Genomic DNA, 19,143 nt, shown 5'->3' with positions numbered 1-19,143 from the left:
AAACTGTTCCCTTTTTTGTAAATGAAATGCAAGTTAACAATATTTGATTTGATAAACTTTGAATAACTTCTGCTGCTGTTTTTAAAAAGCAGACTGACGTGCTTTGTTTTAGGACTGCTGCTGCACAGAGTCAGGAGAGACTGAGGACAACTGATGGGACAGGGACTGTCCATCTGATAATACTAGAGATGGACCGATCCGATATTACGTATCAGTATCGGCCCAATACTGACCTAAATTACTGGATCAGATAACGGAGAGAAATTAAAAATGTAATCCGATCCATTAAATATCAAAAAAGCACCTCACAAAACTTGCAACATGGCGTAACTCGGCTCATAACCGTAGCACGTCAGAGCAGTATGCATGACGTGATAGAGCGGCTGTGTGTATTTGTAGCCTCACTACCAAACCAGCATTTCATCTCCGAGGAAGTTATCCCAGAGAGAAGTAAAGCAAGTGTGTAAGTTCATATCTGCATGTTTGTAAAGCGTTCCCATGTTAAGCTTAACAACCGATATATGGAGCGACTGCCTCTCTCTCTCCCTCTCCTGCTGCTACTTCAATCGTGAAACTGATCAATGATCAGCTGATCGGCTTTTCTGTCGCGAGTCCGTCTCTCTTCTTTGTTTTTGGCCCACTTTGCACCAGAAAGAGGAAACCAGCGGCTGAACAACAGCAGCACGTTTAAGCTTGATAAGCTGTTGTTAGAATGTATTTAATATTACTTTCTACACCAGGATCCTTTTCTACGTAGCTGACGGCTGGTAACTGTGCAGGGGCGGATCTAGCAAAGTGTAGCCAGGGGGGCCGATAGGGCATGAACAGGGAAAAGGGGGGCACAAAGACATACTTTTCTTTCTTATTGACATGCAGGGGTGGACTGGGCATCTGTGGATTCTGGAGAATCACAGAACGTCTGGTACTCCAGGAAGGCTGGCGGTCCGGCCCACCACTCTCCACGCATGAATCAACACCTGTTTTTTTCCCCCACTAATCTCTTTCACACTCCAGTACTCTAGGGGGCAGCACTGCAACTCTAAGTTGGATGCCAGCTGCATTGGCTGTGGCTGCCAGGCAAGGAGAAGAAAAAGTCGAGTTGGAGGCAAAGACGGTGGAAAGAAACGATGCAAAACGCGGCTTCAAGTAAAACAAGGAAAGAAAAGGGTGGGGCTGAGAAGGCAAGAGAAAAATATTGCAGGCATTAGATGCTGAAGATGTCAGACTAACTGACATATTTAGCAGCACAGCCAGCAGCAACCATACATACAGATACAGGTACCTCCTTACTCTGCCTGTGACACAGGTAGCATGTGAGAGAAGTTTCTCTGTTCTCAAACACATAAAAAGCAGAATAAGAAGCACACAGTCGCAAGAACACCTGGAAGCATTCATGCTTATGACTACAGAGAAAGACATCCTCATGTCCCTTGACAATGACTTGGTCATAGACAGAGTTGCAGAAAAAAGCAAACTGTTGAAGAAAATACTTATCCTCCAACATTGAGTAAGGTGAGTATTCAAGTTAACCTGCATACTAAAACCTCTTTACTTTGTGATTTATCATAACTCCTACAGTACTATGTGTTATGTGTTTCAGATAACTGTTTTGTATTGGTTCAGCCAGAGGAACTGCAGTATGTTGAGACCTCCATTTCTATGTGAGTATTCAAGTTAATCTACTGTAGAATAATATACTTTTAATACAACATCTAGTCAACATCAGCACTGTTGCTATAATTTTGATGGTTTGATAGCATAAGCCACAATTAAAGTCTTGTAACACTCATGCCAAGCATTATTGTTGCCGGGTTTCCGCACGCCGATTACTTTGGGCCAGGCCCAGTCAAAGTCCAGGGCTGTTTTTTAGTCCCAGTCCATCCCTGTTGTCATGTCTAGCTTTTAATAAATAATTATCTGAATCTTACAACCAAAGTTTTTATCTGATGTATATAAATCCATTACTGTATAGCGATTGAAAATGTGACGTCATTCCGGGGTAAAACCGCAAAGGATTCTGGGAACGCGTGGCAAGCGGTACTAGTGCACGCAGGCTTTCACATGAAAACAGTCACACAGCGATAAAAAGAAACACAAAGAATGGCAAGAAGCTGTTGTATTATTAACTGCAATAGCCGGTCGCATGACAGCCACGGGAAGCCGACGGGTAAAGAGATCGGTTTTTATCGGATTACGTCGTGGAAGAAAAATTGTTCAAGCCATGTTTCCGAAGTAACAAAGAGGCGACGGATGACCTGGATTGCAGCCATTCGAAGACCAAATATAACGTCCCAGAACACTCCAGCTCACATGTTAGTCTGCTCCAAGCATTTCCACAAAGGTAAGTCTTCTGTTGTAGTTATTACGTAATTTATCATAACACAATTGTTGATGTAGGTTACAAATAAGTCTTATATTGATTTGAATTGAATTAGTTGCGCTATGCTGCTTTGTTCACTGTGGCTTTGCAGGCTAATGTTTGTTGTGTTTTGTAGGAAAACCAGCCTACAAAATGCTGGAATACAATCCAGACCGGGCACCTCTATCAGCCTGGGTCAGACCGAGTTTAAAGCTGCTACCACAGCCAGATTTGATCGGTTAAGAGAGAGAGCGACATCAAAACAGCCACGAAACGTCCCGCATATATGTGCCCAAGGGTTGTATTGAAGCAATCAAGTGATGAATAACTGTTTTCCAGTATGTTGTTTTGCAATGTTTTTTTTTTTTTTGGTTGCATTGTTGATTTGTTTTTTACCGAAGCAGCTAATAAAGCATAATGGATTTTTACAATTTTGCCTCTTTCTTGTAAGATTCTATAATAGAATGAAACAATAATGCCAGTTATAAATAAAGACAATAAACTGAATGAATTATGAAACACTCACTTTATTTCTATTAGATCTGAAAATGTTGTGTAATACTACAACCTAGATTGCGTTGGCCTGTACAGGAGATAAAGGAAAAAAATGTAACAACAGCTGTGAAATGGAATAGTCCAAATCACCAAAGTAAACTGGACCTGGGCTTGTTGCAGGGATCTGAAGTTACTAAACATCTTGTGAGTGTATGCACTCACACTTAGGTCCATATAATGATAAATATGTCCGTGATGAAAGTTGAGCAGCACGCTAACGTCCTTACTCCACTCTGTATGCTCGTATGGGTCTAACCCAGGGGTCAGCAACCTTTTACACCCAAAGAGCCACTTGGACCCGGTTTCCACGCAAAAGAAAACACTGGGAGCCGCAAATACTTTTTGACATCTGAAATGAAGATAACACTGTATATATTGTTTTTTATCTTTATGCTTTGTGTGAACAACTAAAGTAAGTAAGTAAAGTTTATTTATTAAGCGCTTTTCACAGACAGGCAGTCACAAAGCGCTGTACACAAATATTAAAATAAACAATACAATCAATAGACATTATACACAATGTAAAAGATCAAATGTAAATAATGTAAAGAATATAAAATACGTAGATCAACAAAAGGCTTGTTTGAACAGAAAAGTTTCACTGCTTTTTAAAAGAATCCACAGAGAAACTAAGGTGTGTTGCTTATAAAATCCATGAAGTGCTACAGAGAAAATTACATTTTATTTAATTTAAACTATTAAAGAAATATAACAAAAGGAAAGACACCCAGCTGAACTAAAATGATCCATGTAGCAAACAAAAACTGTTGTCAGCCGCCACCCTTATATCGCCTTTGGGCTGTTGGAGCCTTGACCTGACTCTTAAAAAAGTAATTGGAAAAAAAGCACTATGCTGCTGAAAAAAATAGATATTTGCAAAATTCTGCCTAAATATGTGTTTTACCTGGTTAATGTGTGTGGTGGGGCGTGGTCTGCAGTGCCGCTGCAGGGGAGGCGGACGCACCTGAGCGACACCCGCAATCACGCCTCGCCGCCTTAAAGTCTGTGCTCTCTCTGCTGTTGTGTTGTCGGGCTGTGAGCTGAAAAGCTACAGCCGGCTGTATGCGTACAGCAACCGTGTGTGAAAAGGGGTCAATAAAGAGATGCTGAAAAGCATGTTCATGCAAACATCGTCGGGTCTGCCGTGATATGTTTACAATGAGACTTCTGGTCCTGAACCTCTGCGCACAGCGTCTGCAAATCGGGGCTTTCATCTTTACGCAGGACTGTAAGCTGTCATCTGTGAGGCGGGAGCGTGTTTGTTTTTAACATAGTTCACGGTGGAGAACAGCTGCCGACATAATGTGGATCCGAAGATCCATAATTGGCCTACCTGGGGTCGAAAGTCTCGATAAATGCACGGCGTTTCGGCGGGTACACCGGCTTCCGCGAGTGTGACGCTTATTTTGAGCGATGAAAAAAATAATAAGATATCATTTTATTTTTACATTTGAAAATCACAATAATCTTCCAATTTAGAACTACAAGTTAAAAAAAGAACTAACATAAATAAAATACACTTCAGCTAAATACTTCTAATTTATTTTCCCAAACCACCTGGAGCCACAAAATAAAGACTAAAGAGCCGCGGGTTGCCGACCCCTGGTCTGACCCTTTCACTCCTTTGATTTTTTCCTCGTCCTTTTTTTTTTTTTGCCTTTTCATCAACTCTGTCTTTGTACGGACCTGCCGTGTTCTCCGTCGTTTTGTACATAACTGTTTTGGGGCAAATAAAATGCAAGTAGGGATTAAAACCGCAGAATTAATGGATTACCGGTGCTGGAAATACTAGCGCTTGATGCAGTGTTTTGATTTTGTTGCCACGGGTACCCACAAAGCAATGCGCGAAAGTCACGTGGTCTGTCAATCTCTATATAGGAACTATTAAGTGTAATTTATAACCTAGTCAGCTATAGTACTTTTTCCTTTGGGAACCATCTGTGCAGTCTGCAATTCTGTTGAAGAAATATGTTGAATCTTTTTAATTATTGTAGAAAAATAATTTATTTCTGTGCATTTTTTTTTTTTTTTTACACCTGCATCAAATTAAAGTTGATTACATCAATTAAGCATCATGAGGTGGAGGGTGGGGGGTGGTTCCCTATTTCTTTTGCTGGGAGTTTGCAACCCTATTAGTTAGGTTGCTTAATATTTCTGCTAAGTACTCTTTAAAATACCAGAATAGGGAGGATGGAGCAGGTTTAAGTTTATTAGATTGATCAGTGTTGCTGAACTATGAAATATTTTGGGTGCAGTGTGTTTTTTACATACAGCTATAACAGAATAGCTTTAGTGTTGTTGTTTATTTAGACTGGAGTATGAACTTATACAAAATGCAGCAAGATATTAAAAAAACAGTTTTATTGATTATAAAATACGTTATATCGGATTCATATCGGTATCGGCAGACATCCAAAGTTATGATATCGGTATCGGTACTGGACATAAAAAAGTGGTATCGTGCCATCTCTAGATAATACCACAGGGAATTTACCAATGTGTGAGGAAGAGGAGGAGGAAGAGCATCCAGGGAGCACCAACTGAGACATGGAGGACACGGGGAGTACAGACAGTTGTTCTCTGTAGTTCAAGGACTGGTGGAAACAGTTGCTTAAATATTTGTTTCCTCTGTTTCCTCCACAACTGACACTTTAATTAAAGGATATTTATTAAAGCAATTTAATAAAGCAAAAGCCAAATGAATGGAGCTACACTGATGTAATTAATCTACTCTGAGCTAATGCTGATTATTTTCTTGTTCTTTGAAGGAGAAAGGCTGGAGCAGGTCCAGGCCTGACGGTGCACCGATCTTATTAAATCTATAATCTAACACAACAAAGGTGAGCAGAAAAAGAGCGAAAACACACAAACACATCATCATTGTCCTCTCTCCATCTAGCTGAATTTTTCCTCATACATGATTTCAAATAAATACTGAAGTCAATTCATTACATTTTCTTCTCTTTTCTAAACACACACATTCCATCTCATCTGAACATTCAACCACATATGGATATAATTCACTTCATGTTTCATTTAGTTTGTGTCTTTACCACTTTTCACATTAAGATTCATTTTAACATAATCCCACACACAGACACGCACACACACAGACACACACACACAGAAACGCACACACACAGACACGCACACACAGAAACGCACACACAGACACGCACACACAGAGACACACACAGCTTCCACAGATGTTTCTAGAAAGGCTCCAGAGAGGCTGTTAGAATCATTTCATAGATCATATTTTCTTATTTATTATTTGGGTTAAACTTAATTATTTTTAATATACCTGATTATATTCTGATCAGTATTAAGCGTAATTAACTATGAGCAAAATCACATATGAAACATGGGATTCCTGCAATCACACACAATCTGCCAAAGCTGGATCGCATCCACACACACAAATGTCCGACACTAATCTTTTTAACGATTCTGTTTTAGACTCTGATTATTTTTAACACATAAGGCTGGATGTGAAGACCCTTTAACCCTGTCAGATGTGATGACAGGGGAAAGCCGGGGGACTTCCAGTCTCTCTGTGGCCCACCTCTCTTGACAACCTTCATTATTAGAGCACAAACTCAAAGCTGACATTGAATGTTTTTTTCAAGAAGCCATATTATATGAAAGGGTATGGAGAGAGAGCTGTACAACAGACTTTTTATCTTTTCAATACGACGCCCAGTGACATGACACTGTTACCACAACAGCCATGACACAGGCGGTCTGAGGGCTTCTTCATAGTGAGGAATCACACTGGTATTGGATCAGGTATTAGCAGATATGGCTATACTATCACACCTGAACAGGAAAAAGTTCATCCCTGTACCACTGCGTTTGGTATGATGACCCTTTACACTAGGGCTGCTCAATTAATCGAATTTTAATCTAAATTACGATCTGAGCTTTCAACGATCATTAAAAATGACTGAGCCGATTATTAGCACCTCCCTCGTGCTTTACTCTCGCGCTGCTCCATGTGGCAAATCGAGCGCACCACTCTGCGTTTCGAACACGCGTCACAACATTTAAGAGGACCCGAGGGAAGCTCGGAAAGCTAAGCAGAAGTTATTTGGAGAGGAGAGGATAATGGCTGCTGAAGAAAGAATGCCGCTGGTTGAAAAGAGGTAAAACGACTTCAGTGGTGTGGAAACATTATGGGTTCGCGGAGTCAGATGTGGGTCAAGTAGACATAGTGTGTAAACTTTGCTACAGTGTCGTAGCTGATCATGTCAATAGGCTGGTGTTTTTGGCTAAAAACCTTTGAGAGGTTGCAGGAACCATGTTTTGTTGAGCCATTTTGAGATTGTATGGGACTCGGGCATACTAGTTTTTATTTATTTCTTATAAAAGTTACTACTTTCAGTGTTTCATTTTATTTTTGTTCAGGCAGCAACTTCGTTGACATACCTCAATGTCACTTTGATGCAATTGTGCATTGTGCGGCTACACAGCTTGCCTTGATATTTGGTTATTTGTATGCATAAATATTGTGCAGTATTTTGAAGTTCACTAAACATAGATGTTTACATTTTTCATTTATTTTTTATATTGCAAACATTTGCACTGTTATCAGTATTTGCACACTATGTTATATTATTTTTTGACATCTTTAAAGCCATTATTCAATACATTGTTATTGTTAAATAAATATCGTCAAATAATCGAGATCTCAATTTCAGTGAAAATAATCGTGATTATCATTTTTGCCATAATCGAGCAGCCCTACTTTACACTGCATCGGCGATCATGTTTAGTAGGGCTGGCACCAACATCTCTAACTGATATGACTCATACCACCGGACCAAAGCACCCTCTAAGGCAGCGGTGTCGTGTAGGTCTGTGTCTCTGTGCCTTTAGTCTGGAGCAAATCCTCATATCCAACACCCACTTGCTTCCTAAGCCCTCCTGGCCTTAGCCCCTCTTAGCCTTTCACATTTTTAATTTTAACGTTTAAGTTTTCAGGTGACGTCCAAGAACATTTGGATCTGAATTCTTTTTACCAGGAACTTTAGCACCACCTGCTCAGTGGTCACAGTAATATGATTACAGACTGCCAACTACCCTTTACATTTCTTTTCTTACACCAAGTACCTTCAAACTTGATTCACATTTTAAAACTTAAAGTAGACACACACATCATAACCTTTAGTGTAATATTTAGATTTAAGAAACCTAAATTGTTGCACATTAGAATAAAGACTTCTAGAAGTAACAACATAGAAAGATGGCAGACAGAAAGAACGCAGCCTCCTGAAGAGGTCACACTAAGGAAATGCCTTCAAACTCTCTGCAGAACAATGGCTTTCCTTCCTGCCTGTCTGTAAGGGAAAAACTGAAGACAAAAAAAGCTGCACGCAGAAATATGGGCTGAACACTGAACATAATTCCCTACACCCAGGTTAGATAAAAATAGACTGCTGCTGTGCTGATATCCATTTCATCATTACCTGGAGTTATTTTTGACTCCATCAAACCTGCATTAGCAGGAGCCTGTTCATAGTTAGCATGTCTGGAGTTCTCTTATTGTATCACATGCATGTTTTTCAGATTCTGCAGCCCCGCGTTTCCTGGAATGTGTGCATATTGAAACACAGCATGAATTATTTAAGACTGAGGAAATATTCGTAACTAGGCAACGAGGCTTCACATTTTTGGGATAGATACGCAACGGCTGTTAGCTAGAGTAGTGTTAATGTAAAGCTGACAATATTTGTTGGTGCTCTGCTGTACTACAGAACCAAGAAAACACATAAACCCATAGCCACTGATTCTGTAACAATAACAATAGCTTAGTACACACGATGTTAAATGTATCCAACAGTCCACATAGACTAGAACCCGGGGCAGCATAAACATGTGATACCTGTGAGCTAAATGGTTACCCTAACCTGCTGATTAGTCTAAAGTATAGCCTGTATAGTTCTGAAAAACTTGTTATAGTATTAACATGAACAGTAGCTGCATGTGTAAAGATTATTTTCTGATGCGCCATATATCTACTGACAATTAAATGTTCTGTTCTAAAATGTAAAAATTTACAAAGCAATTTACAAAACTTGTTATTTTAGAGTTTATATATACACTACCTGTCAAAAGTTTCAGAACAGCCCAATTCTTCCAGTTGTTTATTGCAATTCAAGTTGTTCAGGTCCAATCAACAGCTTGAAATGGTACAAAGGTGAGTGGTGAACTGCCAGAGGTTTAAAAAAAACAGCTAAGGTTACCCCAAACTGAAAAATAATGTACATTTCAGAATTATACAAAAGACCTTTTTTGAACACATCATGGGTTAACTATTTAAAGCTGTTCTGCAGCAGTGGAGGTTGATCAAGTCTTGAAAGCTGCTGCTACTAATTCCTACAGCTATTCCAACTTTTCTGGATTACTTACACCCCCTCTGTCTGCATAAAAGCAGTGTTGGAACACACTGTGGTACCATACCCTTGTCAGCATCAGTTGAACAGTATTGTACTGCAGAAAGTAGTGTGACAAACATGGTGAGAAAAGGACAATTAACAATGGAAGAGAAACAGACCATCATAACACTTATAAATGTCGGTCTGTCCTACAGAGAGACTGCAAAGAAAGTCACGGTGTCAGTGAGCACAGTTTCCTTCACCATCCAAAGGCTCAGAAACAAACTGTGACAGGAAGAGGTCTGCAGACCCAAAGACACGACTGGATCAGAGGACAAGTTTCTGAGAGTTAACAGCTTGTGTGATCGGCGGCTCACAGGACAACAGCTTCAAGCAGCTTAATAGTGGTCGTAGTAAGAAAGTCTCAGTTTCTACTGTGAAGAGAAGACTTCGTGCTGCAGGTCTGACAGGACGAGCTGCAGCAAGAAAGCCAGACGTCAGAAAAAAGGATTGTCTGGGCCATGAAACACCAGCATTGGACTACTGAAGACTGGAAGAAGGTATTATGGACTGATGGATCAACATTTGAAATCTCCAGTTCATCAATTCATTTGTGCGCCATCGAGTAGGTGAAAGGATGGTTCCACAACAGTAAACCAACATTTACTGGACAGTGCTGGATAGATGCTTGACAACATGATACTTCAAACTGGTTTTTCTTAGAGGTTATCTACTATTAAAACATAATAGTGAAAGTATTACTATTAGTAAGGTTGGTGGTTCAATCTCTGGCTGCTCTAGTCTGCATCCCAAATATCCTTGAGCAAGACACTAACCCAAACTGCTCTCTGATTGGAGTGTGAATGTGTGAATGTTAGACAGACAAGAAAAAGGTGCCTGTATGAATGAGGCACGTTGTAGAAAGTGCTGCGAGTGCTCAGGGAGAGTAGAAAAGCGCGATATAAGAACTAACAAACTGATGATTTTTAGACATCAACAGGATATGAAACAACACATGAAACTGTGCATTTAATGTTGTATAGTTTGTAGAATCACTGTTTAACTGGACAGTGCAAAAGAAGACAGCAGAATGTTAGGATACATGTAAGAATACGGCACAATGCAGACTTCCTAACAATGTTATGTTTCCAAATGAGCGCTGTTTCCGCACTTCCTCCCGAAAAGTTACTATCTGACTGCCTGACAGAAGCCCCTCCCCCATCCTGTGACCCGCTCCGCTGCAGATGAGCCCCTCCCTCAACACATGGATTATGTCAGAGACTGAATCCTGGAAACAGCCTCTGGCTCCCATTTACTCTCCAACATTCCACGGCACATATTTATGGGAGTGGGATGATTCTCCTTCTCCCTCCTTTTGTTGTATTGCCCAGGCAGGGCGGTGATTGATTAACAAATGTCTTTATATGTATTGTGAGGTTAAGTTCCACAAAGCCCCTTCTAACTCAGTCCATATCACCGCTACATCCTCTCTCCATAGGGTGTGGCCTGCATTGGTCGACTGCAGGTAACACACTGGCTCTGAAAGCTTCCACACACATCCATCCATGCTTAGGAATGACTTATAACCGAGTGAACACTTTACCAAGTTATGGTTGACAGTTAAACATGAGAGAGAAAGGTGTAGTGTTTCTGACAATGTTTTCCACAAGCAGTAGCTCCCAGTGAGGACCAACTGCTTTTAAGTAAGATAAGTGATTTTTTTTCCATGTGAGAGTGAATATAGTTTTGTGTTTGTATCTTTAGGTGTGGCTATGGCTCCGGTTGTAGGGCCGTCTGACCCCTGGGTCTCCACACCTACATGTCAAAGTAACCTTGGGCAAGATACCCACAACACCCCGATGCATGTGTGTGATGCAGTTTGTTCCTACTATGTTCTTCATTTTTGGATTTGTTCTTAGTTTCACTTTGTTTCCAGAGTGAGTTTGCTTGTTTTAGTTCAGCTTTAAAAGTTTCAGTGTTGATTTTAGTCCTTTTAATTATTGTATGGATGGCAAATGCCTGGATTTAGGAAAAATATAGGTATTACAATAAAAACACAAAACTGTTTCAAAGCAGCTGACTCCCAGTCGGGTAACACCTAAAGTCTCAATAAAGATCAAAGCCACGGCTTCAAAATCACATCAGTTTGATTTCAGTTAACTAAAACGTTATTTGCACATCTAATTTTAGCTTTTACTTTATTTTTGGTTAACTATAATAACCTTGGTCCATGCAGTACAAAGGAACTTATTTGATTATAACATCTACAGGACCACGCGTCCATGTTGTAGCCGTGTAATGTCACCTGAGGGATGGTGGCAAAAATATTATATGTTCACAGGGGGCGTCTGATTTTGGGGGGTTTCTCCGTATTGTTGTAGGTCTTTACCTTACAATATAAACCATCATAAGGTGACTGTTGTTGTGATTTGGCACTAAATAAACAGAACTGACTTGAATAAACAGGTCAGCTGTGCTCAACTGGTATCATGGTCACTGTTAGGTTATGACGATATTAACAGGCCTGTGTTTTCTTACTCCTGACTGACAGCTGAAGGTTCGGGTGTGTCTCAGTGCTGACTGTAACAGTCTCATGTTTGTACTTTCTGTGAATAACACAGGGCCCTGGATTAGTAACTTTCTTCATCACATTCAGATGATACATACATTTCACACATGCACTGCACCTTTTTCAGACACTTCCAAATAGAAGTGATGAGGTGTGGGAACAGAAATGTCACAAATGAAGCATCATTGTTGAGAAATCTGTGAATCTAGGCCGGATCTTCCTGTTAACGCTATCATTATTATTAGTTGTTGAAAAATGAGGTTGTCTGTGTGTGTGTGTGTGTGTGTGTGTGTTTGTAAAAGTCACCGTCTGATGACTAATAATTTACCTTCCAGATGAAAAATACTGTTACAGTACAATGCATTATGGGATTTCATTGTGCTGGTGGACACTTCATTCAAAATGTTAGCACTGCAGCACAGTGATATATTACAAATATGTATATGTGCATCTAAATCCCAGACAGAAAACTGAATGTTGTTCAACGAGCAGCTCCTTTAGACTCGACACTAATTTAAAACAGACACACGTTCATCAACTGCACGTGTGAAACACATCCAACTCTGCTGACAGCCAACTACCTACATCTGCAGAAACCTACATGCATGTCTGATGCATCCACCAGACAGAGAACAGTGTAAATGGCAACACCAGTTATCCCAGCAGTTCTGGCCTGGCTTGAGTGAGTTTCCTTTATCTTCCTGTCTGACTGCTGATTCTGCTGTGAAGCTCTGTAAAGCCTACGATGTAACCAGCAGCATTAGAGCTGATATGTGCTGTTTAACATTCTGTAAAGCTGGGTAGGTCTACATGTGTGAGGTGCTTCTCTCTCTCCCTTCGCTCTCTCCAGGACCGACCTATCCCCACTAGTTATCCCTACTCGTTATCCTCACTCAGCACTGTCATAACAAACAGCCCACAGTGACCCCCACTGCACAGAGCTCAGAAAACTGATGAAATACCAAAAGGCCCACAGGGGGAAAGCGCTCTCTCAGCGATACCTCACTGTGTTGTGGGGCCAGTGAGAAAATGAAACAGTTCTGGGAGCAAAATGTATATGTGATCACTCAATGAATCAGACAGTTGTTTTGTAAAGATGGTCCTGCAGACTGACAGAAACACGATCAAGCTGAACTTCCATGTACAGATGTGTGTAATAACTGCACAGCGTTACCTCAGCCAACCTTCCACGGCATCAGCAGCAGATAGGCATAAGAGCCTTCATGGCAGAAACCCCTGTTTATTAATTCACACAGTGAGTCCAGGCCAGTGCTAGGCTGCGCATTAGCAAGTTGTTTTTTTGTCTAGTACATCGAGCCAAGACCCCACCCCAATATCATGAGGGAGCCACAAGGCAGCGTACTTTTAGTATTGCTCCTAAACCCAGCATGGGTTGTACCAGGAAGGGCATCCAGCATCTCTGACAAATCAAACGTGCAGATAATCGATAACATTTCCACGCTGGATCAGTCGAGGCCTGGGTCAACAATGACCAACATGGTGGAAACTGTGCTACTTTGAGCCAAAGACAAAGGAAGAGAGAGAGGGGAGGAGAAAAAGGAAATGCAGAGGGTTGGGGTGACAGCAGAGGATCCTAAACTATGGTGATATGGAGGCAGATAATCCAGTCCAAATTTACCATCATATGCATAAACATATTTCTGAAAATGTTCAACTCTGTCTTTAAAGTACACAGTCTATACTGTTTAGGGAAGTAAAATTGTAGTTAGTATGCCTGACGTGCCTGGGTGTGATGTCATGAGAACATTACCAACAGATAGCGCTGAGAAGGAGCTCCGATTTGTGCCTAATTTAGCTCCTGAAACTGAAAGTGCTACAAACAGCGGGAACAACGTCATAAATGCTGTCGAGACTGCTCTCTTATTCACCAGGAGTCACCACAGCAGGTAGTGCCACATGTTAAGGTTTTTTATGCCATATTCCTTGAATCGTAGCCCAAAGGGATTTGTGTCTCTTCCCTTTTTAGGTCAATCTGTAAACTACTGACTGAAATGACAAAAATCTTTATGTTCTTAGCAGGCTAGTGTTGTCTTTTTGATTCAGACACTTTACAAAGTGTTGTTTTCTTCCTTCTATCTTCTAGAGGAGCAAATAAGGCATCATTCAGCTGCAAACTATCATGGCTGAGTGAGACATGAAGAAGTGTTTGTATCTTTGGCATCCTTTCCATTTATTTTGAACTGTGCGAACCCACGAAAGTTCATCCAGTACAGCATCGTGAACCAAAGTGTTGCTGTGAAGATGTAAGATAAACACATGTTGGGCTAATGATGGACCAGGAACTGATTTCAAACATGAAGACTTTGCCAACTGCCTCTTATCCCACAGATACAAATCAACTCTCAGTTTACGCCATTTATGAAAGTCTTCCTTTACAAACAGCTCACACAGCTATTAACCCCTCTGTTTGCCATGATTTAAGTATGACTTTATTACCTCACAAGTTAGGAGATTAACTTTCACAAGAAGTAAGTTTTAGCTGTCAGAGTCCAAGCCAAACAAAGCTCTGATCCCTGTGAGACATCATCAGGGTGGAGTCTCTATGGCATTCATTCAGTGACGTTACATAAGTCTGGAGAGCTGCCAAGTCTGCACAAAGACGGTCCAGGCTTTTTTATTTTCTTTTGTTTTTGTGAGGAAAGAGCTTCTGCAGACGTCTAACCAGCCGAGCTCTGGAATTTCTGCCTAATTTAAACTCTTCACAACACAAACAGCACAACGTCAGCTAGAATTTCATATATAATATTAAAGCTGCAAGCAGCGATATGAGGGCCCTCGCACCCCCGGCGCGTCGAGCCAAGCCCAACACCTAAAACCAGCGCTTCCGATCTGATGTCACATTGATGGAATTCATGCATTTAACCACCAGCTAAAATTTCATCTCATTCAACCATTATTATAGTCGTCCCACTAGGTGGCGCTCTAACCATTGCTGACAAATGGCATAACAAACATTTCCGAGCTCGAGTCTCATCACGCCTGCGAACTTTGGGAGAGATTGGACATTGTGTTTTTGAGCGACAGCAGGTTACTGGTTTTTGGCGAGTGAGTGAAACTCCACGTGCCGCCATGACCACCCCGTTTCCCTGAACGTAAAAAGCTTCGCAATTTAACATCACAAAGGTCTTTAGATTCCACACACAGGAGATCGCGTAAATCTAATGAAATCCCTTGGAGGAGTTCGTCAAAGTATGAGGCCTGAAAAGAGGGGAAAATGTCGCCAAATTTACACATTAATTTTAAAATGGCTGACTTCCTGTTGGATTTGGGATATTGCTCCAAGAGACTTTTTTGTACATCTTGATATCTCCAATAAGCTTGCCAGGTTTCAAACTCATACATAAAACACAGAGCAGGGGCTGTTGTTTTGAAATTTTGTAGGGGGCGCTGTGGAGCCATTTTGCGCTCTTCAAGGAAAATGAACATATAAAAAGAAATCCCTCATCACATTAGAGGTGTGCGCCAAATTTCAAGACTTTTTAAACTTTTCAAGCCCCTCAAAAGCCACTTCATCTTTCATGGTGAACTGCGCTGCCACCAGGGTGCGCCGTTCAGTTTATAGTCACAATTTTCTCACTGAAGCATCAAGAGGGACTGATGGTGATATTCACCGCTTTTGAGGTGGCCACGATGAACCTGTGAAAATCAGTACAACAAAATGAAAGACATGACATTTCCTGGTGCCACTAGGTGGCGCTCTACGTATTCCTGACAATGGGCATATCAATCTGTTCAGGGCGGGTCTGACATCATCCCTGTAAAATGTGGTACTGATCAGATTGGATTTCATTGAGTTACACTAATTTGTTTCTTCATGGCGAGACCTCAATGTTCGCCATGCTGCTGGGGTCACACCCTTCAGCGAAAACTCACAGTTTTCTCTGTAACCCAAGACCAACTCCTTAAGGCTTTCCTGGAGAAATTTGAGGCTGCAGATGTCACCCATTACAATACTGTACCCCAAAGTGTAAAACATGACATTTCCTGTTCCCACTAGGTGGCGCTGTCCCTGGTGTCAAATATGGCAGTTGAAATATGTTCAGGGGTGGAGCCTTATCATATGTGTCCACTTTGGTCAAGGTCGGACAATGTATGACAGAACGAGAGGCAATAAGATTTTCATGGCGAGTCATCGAAATTCGCCGTGGCGCCACGGCCTCACAGTAACCCGAAAACTCAAAAGCTCCGCAATTTAACATGGCCCAGGTGTGTAGTTGACACTGACCAAATATGAAGCTTGTACGATGAAATTCCAATGAGGAGTTCGCAAAAGTTCGAGGCATGGAAATGGCAAAATTAGAGCCAAAATGTCACCTTCACTTCCAAATGGCGGACTTCCTGTTGGGTTTAGGACATGGCCATAATAGACTTTTATGTGCGCCTCCGAACGCTAGATATGTGTTCCGAGTTTTATACATGTAGGTCATACCCATCTCGGGGGCTCGCGTTTCTCATTTTTCTAGGTGGCGCTACTGAGCCAATTTTCCCTGGACATGTCTACGGACATTAAAATACGTAAATTTTCACCAGACCTGACGCGTCTGCAAAATTTCATGAGTTTTCGAGCATGTTTAGGCCCTCAAAAGGCCGATTCATTTGCCGAAATAATAATAATAATAATAATAATAATAATAATAATAATAATAATAATAATAATAATAATAATAATAAGAAACAGAGCAGATACAATAGGGCCTTCGCACTTTTGTGCTCGGGCCCTAACAAGAAATCATTAAAATGCTATAGGTACAGGACTGCTGGTGTGGGGGGGTACATCGTATAAAATGGTGCCGGATGACCCTACAGGTTGAAACTGTCAAAATAAAAGTCTTTCTTATATTTGTAAATCTGTAACATATTGTATTGTTAAATAGTCTATTCTGTTTCTGTTACTATAGTGGAGCAACTGTAACCCACATAATGTCCTTAGGGATTAATAAAGTGTGCTGATTCTGATAAATGTTGGTTGGTATGCTTAAATGTACATCTGGAGTGCAAAAGACAGAACTGTTGGCAATTATGTTATTTCAGCAAGCAATAATAAAATGACAGATTTCCCAATGCAAGCCACTGATACCAACTTTAACACAGCAGACTCTGTGCAGGCCGCTGACGTGAAACACAGCTCAGGACTCCAGCTCCATCACACGCCGTACCAGCTCCGACTGGGCGGGGATGAGCAGTACCTGAGGATGTGGTGCAGACTTCTTTTTTTGCTGCATTGAGTCACAGCTCCGGTGGGATGGGCCACGTGACCGAACCCCGCACCGTTATGGAGGACAGACCTGGTCTGTGTCTGCGGGAACGACCTGCCACATCGAGCTCGGTCGGAAAACACGAGCCAGAGAAAGCGAGAACTTTTAACATCGCCATGTTCTTACATGTTCCTGCTCGGTGCAAGTCAGCGGGCGAGGTCCCGCACAACACGAGTGTCCTTGGAAACCCAGGGAGGGTTTCATAGCTCACACAGCCTCTCTGCACTGCAGCAAAGGTGTCGCATACGCTTTTTGGCCAGAACTAGATCGAAGCGCAAAGTGCCACAGTCGGGCAAATATCAGAGTTCCGCGTCTGACAGGCGACTACACCGAAAAGCTGCTGCGTAACTGCTATCAGAGTACCGCAGCTTGTACCGACAAAGGTGTTTGTAGACGTTACGGGATATGCTAACTCACCTGTGATTATCTTCTCTGTCGATGCGTCTTTCTCGGTCATCATGTCCCGCAGTTTCACCTCCTCTCGAGCCTTCTCTCCGATACAGCTACACCAAGCAATTTTCCTGGTTGCTGAGGCACACCGGGCCAAAGTGGGGAAAAATCAAACAAAATGTGGTTTTCGTCACTAACGCGGTGCCACCCCGAGCTTCGCTTTACCGCCTATCGTTGTGTGCATAAGACCTGGAAATATTCGTGGACAGGGCTGAGGTTCGTGAGGGTCTAGAAGCAGAAGAGGTGCAGAAAAGCTTCAGCACAGAGGATGTTGGACCCCAGATTTGCTGCTGCTGCTCTGCCCGCCCCTCCCATCACATTCATGGCTGTCCTGACCAGGAATGCTGCCCCTGTCCGGTCTGACGCAGCTTTGCTCGGTGCAGCCGCAAAAGATGCAGTACTACCCACTGTACCCCACTACCGCTGTACCCCCCACTACCCACTGTACCAGCATTCAGACTAGTTTAACTGAAACCTCATGAAAAAGTTACCAAACGAGCGAATACGTGAAATACATTCAGGTTAGATTCATACAAGTCGATCATTTCCCCCCTCCAATTTAATACAAAAAAAAAGTATTTGCATGTCTGTTGTCATGGTCCCGAGTCTGCTGATTATTACTGTGTTTTGGGCTCTTCAGGAGGCCTGGGGAAGACCCGGGACACATCTCTCGGCTGGCCTGGGAATGCCTCAGTGTTCCCCAGACAAGCTGGAGGAGGTGGCTGTGGAGAGAGAGGTCTGGGCTTCTCTGCTTAGGTTGCTGCCCCTGAGACCCGGCCCGGATAAGATGGATGGATACTTCTGTTTTACTGTCTTTAGGTTTTGTTATTATTCTACGTGTGTGTGGTTCTCTTTGGTCCAGTTCACAAAACACAATCTGCATACCCCATGCAGATTGTGACAGTCTGTGTGAAATGGTATATAAGGGGGTTTAACATTATAATACAGGTGGGAAGTAAGGAAGTCCAAATACGTTGTTACTGCAGGTACGTTATTTTCATAGCTGTCTGTACTCGAGTATTTATTTTTCTCATGTTTTTCTACATCCTAGATTTTAACACAAATATCTATACTTTCTACTTTTTCAAACCAGCCTTAATACTTTGGGTTTCAAACATTTGAAGAGAGCGCTGTGTGCGGGTGGGGTGGGGTGGGGTGGGGTGAAGGGGCACAACACCGGAACGAGTGCAGATGTCCAAAAGTTCTAGTCGCAGTACTTCAGCATCTAGCTAGCCCTACAGAAGAGAAGGAGTAATGCTTCTTAAGTGGCAACATGTTGACATGACATTTCTTGTTTCCAGCAGGTGGCGCTCTAAATTATGCTGACAGTGGGCATATCAGTGTGTTCACGGCAGGACTGTCATCATGACTGTAAAGTTTGGACTAGATTTCTGTGTGTTATAGAAATATCGCTCTTCGTGCCGCCAGGGTCATGCCTTTTGCATAAAAGCTCACAGTTTACAGTGTAACACAAGTCCAACTTTTAATGCTTTTCTGGACAAATTTGTGGTTTCCGGGGGCGCCCACCTTCAAACTGTACCCCAACATGCAAAACGT

At 41.9% G+C, this 19,143-nt stretch overlaps 1 protein-coding gene across 5 annotated transcripts in view; it reads right to left on the bottom strand.

Annotated features, from left to right (window-relative positions):
- hspa12a (heat shock protein 12A) overlaps positions 1 to 17,921 on the bottom strand; it is a 100,309-nt gene extending 82,388 nt beyond the window's left edge. For 2 of the 5 annotated variants that reach the window (XM_025897430.1, XM_005459509.4), the window contains exon 1: positions 17,554 to 17,921. In XM_025897430.1, the coding sequence (XP_025753215.1) occupies positions 17,554 to 17,596 (43 nt within the window). In that variant the 5' untranslated portion in view covers positions 17,597 to 17,921. The remainder of the gene's footprint in view (positions 1 to 17,553) is intronic. The other 3 variants (XM_005459511.4, XM_003455006.5, XM_005459508.4) reach the window with 2 other exon arrangements.
- Positions 17,922 to 19,143: the final 1,222 nt, after the last annotated feature.

The sequence above is a fragment of the Oreochromis niloticus genome, linkage group LG13 (assembly GCF_001858045.2).
Source record: "Oreochromis niloticus isolate F11D_XX linkage group LG13, O_niloticus_UMD_NMBU, whole genome shotgun sequence".
NCBI lineage: Eukaryota > Metazoa > Chordata > Actinopteri > Cichliformes > Cichlidae > Oreochromis > Oreochromis niloticus.
This window is presented reverse-complemented; position numbering and strand designations above follow the sequence as displayed.